The 12024-nt window shown below is 37.8% G+C and overlaps 2 protein-coding genes across 4 annotated transcripts in view; one reads left to right on the forward strand and one right to left on the reverse strand.

Annotated features, from left to right (window-relative positions):
- Positions 1–12024, reverse strand: part of RTF2 (replication termination factor 2) — a 23294-nt gene continuing 11270 nt past the window's right edge. The window contains exons 6-9 of one of the 2 annotated variants that reach the window (XM_031616427.2): positions 4797–4910; positions 3081–3135; positions 2910–3002; positions 1–337 (exon numbers count right to left, since the gene is read on the reverse strand). In XM_031616427.2, coding sequence (XP_031472287.2) covers positions 156–337; positions 2910–3002; positions 3081–3135; positions 4797–4910 — 444 coding nt within the window. In that variant the 3' untranslated portion in view covers positions 1–155. Of the gene's footprint in view, positions 341–2909; positions 3003–3080; positions 3136–4796; positions 4911–12024 lie in introns of both variants that reach the window. The other variant, XM_031616421.2, reaches the window with a different exon arrangement.
- The window catches only part of LOC116244607 (putative beta-1,3-galactosyl-O-glycosyl-glycoprotein beta-1,6-N-acetylglucosaminyltransferase 7), a 7922-nt gene continuing 3977 nt past the window's right edge, over positions 8080–12024 (forward strand). The window contains exons 1-2 of one of the 2 annotated variants that reach the window (XM_090151938.1): positions 8080–8845; positions 11204–11336. The gene's annotated coding sequence lies outside the window, so the exon portion shown is untranslated. The remainder of the gene's footprint in view (positions 8846–11203; positions 11337–12024) is intronic. The other variant, XM_090151939.1, reaches the window with a different exon arrangement.

Genomic DNA, 12024 nt, shown 5'->3' on the forward strand with positions numbered 1-12024 from the left:
TTCTGGTTATCTATTTTTTATTTAATACAAGTTGCAACTAACACAAGTTCATTAGCTATTTGTTAGTTTACAGTTACTTTCTGCATTGGAGTTGTACAAAAAAGCCTCAGGGTAGGAAAGCAGTGCTGAAGGTTACAATCAGGCTCATCATTGTTTCAGAAGCAGTATGCTGTGTGAGTAACCCAATTGGAACACTCTTCCTTTGGACGTTTTGCTGAGCTGTGTGTTGTAAAAATAGATTTGTATGCCTCAGATTTCTCCTCGCTGTCTGCAATGGATCTCTTAGTGGCAGTAGAAGCCTTACTGACTTTTCCAGGGACAGATGAACTTCTGTCATCTGCTAGAAAAAAAGGAATAGAATCACACATATGTAACAGCTCACAATTAAAAACAAAACAACAACAACAACAAAAAACCAACACGAAGAGGTATTTACATTAATATTGGTAAAATTGTTTAAAATACTGTAGGAACAGACAAGGAGCACAGGCATTTTTTCCACACACGCAAAAAACGTAACTCAACCGTAACATGTTTGTGGCTCATAGGATTCATGCAGAAAATGCATTTACAAATCCTGGAGAGTAATTCTTTCCTACTCATGTAACCCCCTTGTGCTGTAACTCAGTACTGACAACATTTATTCCTCCCAGTGAAAAATGGCTCTGAACTTGAGTTTTAAGAAAGAAACATTGAAGTACTCTATCACTTTGAAGTATTGTCTGAAAATCAGCTATCAAATGAGCAAAGTAAACTTGTGAAATACTGTCCCCAGGGAATCAATCTTCTCCCTTTATTCTTTGCAAAGTCATTTACAACAATTGTCCACATTCTTTTTTTTTTTTTTTTTTTTTTAAATATTTGGGATAGGAAAAACACCCATCCCTCTGTTTTTGATGCCATCTCACTCAGTGTATTATATCTACTGCTAGAGAACCAACCAAACAAAACCCAACTAAAAAAAACTTGCTCTTTCTAAATGACTGTGTATCCTTCTCTGATGCAGGAAGACAGTATTTCAAAAAGCATGTAACAAATCTCTTGCACAAAGAAATTACTACATTACAGCCTGCAGAAACTCCATACATCTCACGTATCTTAGGCACAACTGTGTGTAAACAACTAGTGGGGAGTCTGAAAATCCACTTATCTGATTTCTGCATGCAGTCATAAGAATTCTATATGCAATTCTAAAGCATGACAGATCAGATCTTTTTTATGTATTTGGAGAACGCAGCTTTTAATGGCACTAATAGTTGTCTGGAAAGAATTACCAAACAATGGATTTGAAAAAATGAATGTGTATGCTGCAAGTCCAAAAACCTTGGGGTGCCTTGTTCACAAATTAATTCCTATGCAACTGGCATTCCTCACTCCAGGGATTTTTCTTTATTTTCTCTCTCTCCTTCTATTCCCCTTCTGGTCAATATAATTGCTGTCAGAAACAAACCAGCAACCTGACATTTCAAAAGACATGTTTTTATCCTTTGCACTATTGGAAAAGAAAAAGACATCAAACATCATTAGAACTACTAGGTTCTTAAACATCCTAGAGCAATTTAATAGATCTCAAATTAAATGCTTTCAAAAGTTTAACCTTTATGAAAATAGTGAGTAGGTGAAGCATTTCCAATGGAAATTCCGTTTCTCAAACAGAGAAATAATGAACTGTAGATAAATTATTATTAGATTCATTAAACAAATTATACTGTCTTTTACAGTACTTGAATTTTGCAGTACTTTGAACTTTTTGCAGTACTTGAATTCTTCACCTTGAAATGTCAGACTGACTTGAAAAACACACCTGAATTTCTGTATGAAACATCAGTATTAATTGAAGATATCAAAAAACATAATATGTATTTCCTATAGATAATTCACTGTCCTTTGGATTAATGGAGAGGCAAATTTATTTGTAATTTCATGATAACTGTAGATACATCGATACATCCTAAAGTTCTATTCCTGTGCTACCAGAGACACATAGCAAACTAACAGCTGAAATAAACGACTACAAGTCAAGCCATCAGCTCAGGATATTTTAATACACTTCATTGAAATGAACTGACATGGAAGATTTTTTTTGACCACTTGCACTCTGGGAAAACAATAAAATGGATACAGCAAACCCTTGTCTATATAACTGTGTGAGTAAGAATTTCTAATTTCATTTGTTCACGTTGGTTTCCACCAACTCAAAGCTTAGCAATATTGAAATGACATAAGCAAGTCTGCCTTGTCCCATTAAAAAAATGCAATTTAGTTAAGAGTGTTTATTACTTGATTAGTTCTCACCACAACACTTACCACACACAAGCATGTGGAAAGAGTCTGTAGTTTTAGGTATTATGAAACTATAATAAGTAGTCAATTCCCACTATACTGATATTTACCAAAATTCACTACATGATGGAAGTAGATGGCACAAACTGGGCAGAATGAGGAAGAACTGACAATCAGAAGCCCTTGCAGAGTTTTTGCAGAGTCAGTTCTGTAGTCCTGTACACTTTTTGCAGACAGTATTGCAAAACTCTGTTTTAAGAAAAAGCTGAGTACAGTTCCTATTGAGCAAGGAGCTTTGTGCCAGTTCATGAGGCAGCCTCCTACTCCAGCCTGAAAAGACAGCCTTTAGGACATGCTTTGAAAAGAGTGGATTCTTTGAAAAAGCAAGCCATGAAATCGTGGCTCACTTGGAGACAGGAACTGACCTTTTATTACTGAGAAAGATAATATATTAAGATAGGCTGTGAAGAAGTTCGAAAGTCAGAAAAAAGACTCAAAAATAAAGGAAGTAACAGGGCAGTTTCTGAAAACTCCAGTACAAAACTGTCAGACATGGATTACACTATTTTTCCAAGTATATCTACTGGTATGCTTTTTTACATTTAGATAAAAGCACATCCACCAACCTGAACTTTTGGTGAAGATGATGTGTCTCTTCTCCCCAGAGCTGGAGGCAATGCAGTCCTTTCTGTTCTTAACTTTAGATGGTCCTGCAGAATCTGTGAAATAAAAAAGTGAAGTTGTCCATCTGTTTCATGACTTCTAAGAGTGCAGTTAATGTACAGCTGTGAAATTACCTTCAGTGGTGACTTGCTGGGCAGCTGATTCTGCTGATTTACACTTCTTTGACTTCTGAAACAACACAAGCAGAAATCTGATGAGGTACTGACTGGATGTGTAATTCCCAGTTTGCATTTGATACACACACAGTTTGCTACATTTTTATGTCTTACGCAATGGAACTGTTCCTTCCACAATATCGCTCCATAGTTTTACATTATTTTTATGAGGCAAAAATAATAATCTCAGAATCCTTAAAGGAATCCTGAAGAAAACCATACAGGCCAAAACTAAACCATCCAGTTTTGCTATTTTGGTTTGTACACTTTGCAGTGGGGCAGCAGGAGGGATAATCACCAATGTGATCTCATGCTCTGGACCCATGTGGTGGGACAGGACATGGAAGGACTTCAAACAGGACAAAGTAACTGTAATTAGTAAAGATATTTTTCATTAAGAAATTCAGAATAATCCCACATCTTATATCACATCTTTTCATTTAGTTAATTGAAAAATCCCTTCTGGGTAACTTGCATTAACTGGGCCCTTTATTGCAAATTCCTTGGGAAGAAAAGGTGTGAATAGTTAATCGGAAAATTTTAAAAGCATCTGTGGACCAGATTTTCCAAGTTAATTTATGATTGTCCAGATGAAAAAAAGAGAACAAACAAAAAAAACCCCATAAACAGCAGCAACAACAAGTATCCCATTACTGGCCTGGGCTACATAAAATGCCAAACTGAAAAAGAAAGATGTAGTAGAACAGCCATTGGTGTTATTATCACAAAAGCAGACTGCATACACTCAGAATAGAGTACATAACTCAAGGATGTCAGACAAACACAATGAAAACAAATTATTTAAATATTTTACAAGAATTAAGAGAACCCATGCTGTGAAGAATATGATTAACGCTTTGGGAAAAAGATGCCACACCACATGTTGCTGCAGAGCACAGCCAGAAGGTGGTGGTAGAGCAGTACAATGCTGACAGCAGGCCAGGCTTTCCTGGAGCTCTTCATTGTAAACGCACAAAACAAACCCACCCTTATTTTCAGGGTGCTTTCATCTTTGTTATTACTGACAAGTTTAGAAGGAAAAGCTACCTCCCATCATCTGGCAACATTACATATAGTATATATGAATGTAGATGAACATACATCATATATATTTCATCATGGGCACATATGTGAAAGATTGCTAGAGAAGAGTGCTAGTTCCTTCTTCCTCATGCTCTGTCTTACGGGCAGGAAGACAGGCAGCTCATTGCACTGCTGTCATTTGACAATTCTGTGCCATACAGCAACTGCTACTTGACATAACAGCAGCATACATTAGAGTGCACAGTATGGATATTTTGATGGCATTTTGTCTGTTTAAATTTTAAAAAAATATGCCAAGACCTCATTAGCACAGTGAGAAAAATAACTGTCATTTATCAGGACTGTTAAGAACTGCAGAACACGACCACATTTCTGGCACCCTGCTTCATTATACCTACATCACTGAATTCCATGACTTTCAGAGCACCATGCCTACTAGTCACAAGAAAGTTCCAGCAGATACAAGGTGAGCATACTGTTAGTGCAAAAGCTCTGCTTTTAGAAATGCACTGAAGTACAACACAGCATTCCAAGTCAATCCTCCAGTGGGTATAAAGAGCAGCAGAAAAAGTTATGTGATCTGACAGAAGATTGCACCATACAAAATAACTCCATATAAAATAAGATTACCTTTTCTAATTTACTTTTGAGTCTTCTATCCTCCATTCTTTTCTTCAGTACTTCCACATCTTCTTTGTTACCATTAAGGATAATCACATCTTCCTCTTGAAAGGGAACACCACACTTCAAGGAAAGAGGACAAAAATCACTACTTTTTCAGGATCTTCACCCTAGTGAACCTTTGCTAGAATTAACCCCTCTGATTACCCTTTTCTCTCCAAGTTCTCTAACCTTTCCTTTTCTGCTTGTCTTTTCCATTATTTTGTCTCTTCTAATTGTTTCATACAGCACTTATAACACCAAAGGGAAAATCCTGGTAGGTTCTACTACTGAGCAGAACAGCACCAACTGTCAGCACTTCATTCTTACAAAAAGAAAAACATTCAGCTTTGTAGTGAATCATGAACTTCTGATAACCACATCTAAAAGCAGCTCCCACACCAATCTGCACAGCATATTCTAAAAGAATTTCAGAGCTATGAAAATATTAAGATTTTTTAATTTGTGAATGCATTTGATTAAGACCTAAGCACTATAACACTGCATTTTTCCACTTACTGACAGTCATATAAGCAACGATGCCTGAGAGCAGCAATTCATTTAAACAAAGGAGTCACAAAAATGGCATTATTCATTAACCCAGCCCTGCTATCTCACTGTACTTCACTTGATTTATTAAACACTACCCAAGTTTTACATTTTCAAAGTGCATTTATTAATTAATCTGGATTATATAAGTAATCTGCTTCATGTAACTTGTTTCCTGATTGAGTACACAGCTGCCTGCACAATTTTTAATCATCTGGAGAACACCCAGCACATCCACTACAGCATGTTCCATTTTAAGATCTCATTATTTTTTTATATTTACATTTATTTTTAATTTTGGTAAATCCAGAGGCTTTCTGCAAATCTGCAGAATTGGTTTATGTTCCTCTCTGTTACCACTCCTCTGTTTTCTGAATTGAGGTTTATAAAGGTTACTCGTGTATTGGTAGCAGGCATTAAAGTACCATACATATCTTTCACTTGTTTAATTACAACAAACACGGGGTAAATCAAGTGATGAACAGTTTGAAAAATGAATAGTGGGACACTATGACAGAGAAGTAAGGGTTGCAGAGTATTCAGTGCATTGGGCAGAACAGTGGGTCTCACACAGGAAGTGGGAGAGCAGTCTAAGTTTGTTGGAAACAGCAGCTCAGTCTGAGCTCAGGCATTTGGGAGTGAGAATCCCCCCAGGCAGGACAGACCATCAGTCTTTATCCCAAGGACAGAATGACTGGAACACCACTGATTCCAAAGAAGCCCTCCATGCTCATTTCTCTTTGATTTTCTTCTGAATGCAGCATGAAATACACCCACCCACCTATAGGCTAATGACTTAGGAAGTAATTTGTGCAAGTTTTTAAAATCACATCCTATTAAGCATACAAAACCATGAGGTTGCTTCCTGCAGCAAAGGTTCACGTGAAAGGACTCTAATCTTAATAAATGTTATGTTTTAAAAAAGAAAAGAAATTCCGGGTTCTCATCTGGAAAACACAAGTGGAACTCCTCTAAAATGAAAAATTTCATAAGAACAGGGGAAAAGACTGCATGCTGTACACCAGACCAGAGCATTTCTTGCCACAACAACAGCCAGCTGGTATTACAGAAGCCAAACACATCCAAACGTACCCAACTGCAACAAGCTAGATCCATTGCACCAACTCCACCTTCTCTAATTTCCAATTACAGTAGATAGTAATATTAATTCTGGTTGGTTTTTTTTTAGAAGCAATCACTGTTTCCTCATGAAAAAAAAAAAAAAAAATTCAAGGACTTGAAATGTTTGTGTAAAAAACAAAGGAATTTCAGCTTTGCAAATTCAGAAAGGTTATTCCTGCTGATCAAGGTGTTCTCTGGCAGATGTTTGTCCAACAATATCACAAGGTCTCCTTGCTGTACCTTGTTTATACTGGGACTTTAAATACGCATGAAGGTATTTGCCACAGTTCCTTGATGCTATTGCAGCACTTTCAACAGAAGACACTCCAATGAACTTGAACACTATTGTGAAATGGACAAAGGCATCAGAACAGCAGCTTGCAGAGCTGTGGGTGAGACTCAGGGTAACTGAAGAGCTGTAAGCTAAAGGGATTTACACTGAAGGACATGCTGGATGGGCTGTGTAGGTTTTGTCCAAATGTCCTTTCAGGATCCAATCACAAAAGCATAAAGGTACATTTGTGACACCAGAATGGCTTAACATACATCAGGGAATTATTTAAAGGCACATATAATTAAGAAGTCTTCAAAATCTGATGTTATACATTTCTATGTCCACTATATATCCTACAAACAGTCTATGTGTCTGTAACACACACAAACACACTCACCCACCATGAACTTTACCAAAATTACACCCTGAAGACTTAAAATCACGTGAACAATAAGGGTATTTTAATAGGGTAGGATAGTTGTCTTCATTAGAGAACAAAGGTGCTGGTTTTTTTTTTGTTTTTGTTTGTCCATTTTCAGTAATAACAAAATCTGTGGCCAAAACTTAGAAAACAACATTTGTACCCAATTCCTTGCTGTTCATTACTTCGGATAGGCATTATTTTGTTCAGTGTCTTAGATGCAGTTCCATCCACGACTACTGCAGCCTCACAATACAATTAGATAACATGCAAATACATTCCCATTATCTAGATATTTACATCAGTGTTAAAATCTAATGTCCTACAGAAACCTGGAAGTTGTTTCCTGAACTACGAGCACTAAATTAACTCCTGCAGTCCTCCCAAATGTGACCATTATGAACAAGGCAGAAGGACTCGATACTTTCCCAAAAACACTGCTCTCCAGAACAGGGGATGTGCATCCCCATGACCCATCCGTTCCTTTTTAGATAGGACAACATTCAGAGATGGCACTGAGCAGACACGCTATTTATCCAAGGACCAAGCCAGCACTCATTTACCAGCCTCACAAGCTTGATGAATTAATAGCTACAAGAGACAGTAATCGTTAACTAAAAACGTTCTGAGAGAGTTTTCCAAAGTTCCTTCACTGGAAGGGCAGCACTGCAGGAGCTGTGAGCACCACTCCTGGCATTGTATCTGAGCAGCAATAGGACAAAGACTGACTGACAACCTGGGATGAGTGGGAAGGTCTCCTCCATAAAGTGCACGTTCTGTGCTGAGCTCTTTCTCTCAGGAGTCACAGCACCCACTACAGCAGATTGCCCGAGCTGCAGCCTTTATTCATACAGTTTCCCGTCAAGTCAGTGACAATTTTCTATCTGCTGTCCCTGAGTCCCAATTTACTTTGAGGTTTTCTCTATCTTTCCAAGCAATATTCTATTTTTATTGTAAGTATCCAAAATAAGCCAGCCTTCCCACTTACTGCTACAGCTCTGCAAATCCAGTAAACCTGAACTGTTAATTTTTCACTTATTAAAACCCCCAAGAGTCCTAATAAGAGCACAGACAGTGAACAGTTCAGGAGGATGACATTTCCTCCATTATCCGTGCAGTGCCAGACATCAGGGCATTTCCTTCCTATGCTTCTTTGCTGCAATCTGGAAAGTTTCAGCAGGCAAACAGTTAAGAGGAAGGGGGGAGGAGGAGGAGGAGGAGAGAGGGCAGCTTTCCCTCCCATTCTCATCATCCAGCACACTCTGCTAGCAGCACTGGGGTTAAAGCCTTGGAGGTAAACCACGACTATTTATAATCATCAGCAATGCACTCTACGTATCTGAAAGTCTGATTTCAGGCCTTTTAAAGATCGTCTCTGAATAGCGGCACCAGAAATTTGGAGAAGCTCAAATTTTCTCTTATTATCGTGAAGCAGAGGACATTTCTTCTGAAGCTGAACAGCACTGCTGCAGAATAAATATGCTAAGCATCACAGGAAACCAGATCAAGTCATGTTAATGTTTAACCCCTTTCAGTTATATGAAATTTCCACACAAGCAACAGAATGAAGAACAGTGCCTGAATGTTGCTGAAGGACAACAGGACTCTGTTTATTTTTATTATGCTGCCTTCTCCTGGCTGACTCTGGACAAGGTAAGATGAAATAAATTACATTTTTGGACTTCAGGTTTTTCACTCTCTTAAATAAAGCACAAAACAGTCTAATTTTCATGCAAAATAATCACTTCAGAAAGACCATTTCACTTTAATAGAATACTCAAGCCTGCAGTCAGGGTCTGTTTGTTTTTACTCTGTCATTGATGTGCAGGACAGGTTGGCCATTACTACAAGCACTGTTTACGTCAAAAGTCTCAACGCTTACAAATACGTGGTTTACTTCTGTTCCAACCATCTAGCATCTCACAGCCATGTATCTTAATGCTCCCATAGTATTTGACTGAAATTGTAATGAGGTCAAATATACCATCCAACAACAAAATCATAGATAGGAAGGTACGCCTCCACAAATCTGTTTGCATTTATTGGTAAATGTTGATGTAATAGTCACATAAGAATGCTATAGAATGTATAAGGTGGTACAAGCTGGGACTGAAGAAGAACATTTTCATTTACTTGATACATGTCACAACACAGAGGCAGAATCAGCATACTTACCCAGGCTGATTGAAAAAGCTAAGTAAAAAGCAGTTAAAAACACCAATTTTACAATTAAGTTTATTGAGGGCTAAATTAGTATTCACTTGCTTATTAATTGTTTATGCAGGCCTTAGTGTAGACATCCTTCAGATGACAGACAGACAGAAAAATATTTGGAAACACAAGAGCTAAAGCCTTTTCACCATATAATTATTAGAAGATGAAGCATTCCTAAGCCTACATTAACATTAACCAGTTCAAAAGGTACAGACAGAACAGACGGGAGGTTCAGAGAGGCAATGCTGCACTCTGAAACCCTACAGCAGGAAGAGCTGTGAAATGATCCCATCCTAACTCTGAAATGTACTGCAACACATACAGTTAATGGAGTTTTTATAAACTGAGGTGGTATTTCACAGGCTTATTTTCAGGTATAATTGAATTTTTCTCTGGAGTTTATCTTTTAATGGAGTTGGATTAAGACAATAATTCTCCATTAGGTAACATCCATGACAGCAGCCACAAGGATGCGTGACAATCCCCACAATGGGCTGTTCTCTGAAGAATGGCACTCTCAGCACTTCTAAAAATTAAGACAACTTCATGCTCTGAGTTTAGCAAACCTACCCATAGTACAGAACAGGCTGAGTTTCAATACCTACAGTTGCATTCTAGTATAAGAAAATTGAAAGGCAAGGCAGCCTGGGTTAGTCCTGGATGGTGGATCCAATTCTTAATGATAAGAAATGATCTTGCTCTTCAAAGGTAGGAAGGATATGGTAGCACAGCTCTTCACAGCAGGTCACAGAGCTGGGGCTAGGAGACTCTTCTAAGTGACAGACTGCACTAACAGAGACAATTCCAGCCCCAGAACCATTAACACACAAGCAGAAAGTCAGTATGTGCATTCTATAACACATACGGAGGTTGAAAGATGTCAAATTTTGCTCTTGTTGGAAAAGCTTCATCATTAAGTCATTTCCCAGAATCACTGAACCACTGGGGAAGGAATTATTTCCTCTTGGCTGACAGCAGTGTTTGTATGTCCTTATGCTGCTACATAAAACACAGCTTCTAGATGCTACACAGTTCAGTAGGAAAAATCCACAGTAAATACTTAATCTGAAACATCCCTGGAAGCTATGGTGTGATGGGCAATAAAAATTTCAGGGATGGAACAAATAGGTTACAGCTTGAATCTGCAGAGAACTAACCTTCACAACCTGTGCACAGTTGTACTGAATTATAAAAAAACAAAACAAACAAAAATCCAACATGTAATAAACAATGGAAAAGCAGACAGAACGCTCATCCTGTACAGACAGATGCTGTCTTCCAAACAAGTCCCAAACATTTCTGGAACTGCCCAGTATCTTCAGTGAAATTTTTATGTACAGAATGTGAAATTTCACAGAGATCTCATCACATTCACTATTTCAAACCAACTGCAATGTCCCTCCTTTAATTATTCACTAAGAACAAACTGTTTTTTCTAGCTTCAGCTCCAAAAAGGTTCAGTGTTTTTGTAACACTCCCTCCCAGCTTCTGCTTTTGCTAATAGCCCTTATGCAAATCCCTGCTTGGCTCTGGCAGTCAGCTGGTAGCAGCCTGCAGCACCACATGTTCCTTTTCCTTACTTCCACCTTACACTGCCATTCCTTTTTCCTTCCTCTTTGCGTAATATAGAAAAACTGAAGTGGACTCGAGTTGCTGAAGTTTTTTTTTTTCATGTTAATGGCTGAAAGACAATCAAGGTTGTTTACACAGTAAATTTATCCCTTGGGAGCAGCTGAGAAAAAAAAGTATTCTTCTGGGCCTTGATTTCCTCGTGTTTTTCTTTGGCCTATGCATCAGTGCAGACCGAAGAGCACTGCTGACAGAACACAGAATCAAAATGGATGAATCCTCCACCTAACACACAAATCCACTTTCCAGAATGCTCAGTGGAAAAGAGGCATTCTTTCAGCATGAAATTCAGTGCATACTGGTAAGGACAATAAAATAAGTACATTTCTTCCTGACAACCTAATAGATCTTAAGATATTACTACTACACAGTATCTGTTCTCTTGGTACAAATTCTCTATTTTTAATGCTTTTTAAATTCCTAATCTCTCTCTCTCTTTTTTTTTACTTTAATTACAATGCCCTCTTTATTTTCAAGCTTCTAAAACAGTCCTATGCTGTGTGTTCTTTTTTAAAATTATTTCCCACTTTTATCTAATGAAAACCCAGAATCTTTGAAGTATAACAGCATTCAGATAAAAAACTACATTTACAAAAAAGATGCTTGTTCTCCATTCTTATATAATGGCAAATATGTTATGATGCAAAGTATATTTATAGATTAAATTATAAAATTTGTTAAAAACAAGTTCACTAAATAAGGCCCAACAGAAGATGAATTCTCTTTAAAATACAAATGAAGTATTTCTTGATTATTAAGCTTAATGACAGCTGATGACCCTTCCTCTGCTCCAGGGAATTTTCTTTAGGAAAGGGTACAGACCTCATGGAGGAGCTGGAGGACTCAGGACTGCTGCACTTGTGACATTTCAGCAAGAAAGATGTATGCAGGGGAAAAAATCACAATGGAAAAATTAGGTGCTTTCCAAAGCACTAACACAGAGATGTCAAGAGAAGGGGGAAAAAGCCTCCAACAAGTCAGAAATGCCT

This window comes from Phasianus colchicus, chromosome 17 (genome assembly GCF_987193195.1).
Source record: "Phasianus colchicus chromosome 17, bPhaCol1.hap1.1, whole genome shotgun sequence".
NCBI classification, from domain to species: domain Eukaryota; kingdom Metazoa; phylum Chordata; class Aves; order Galliformes; family Phasianidae; genus Phasianus; species Phasianus colchicus.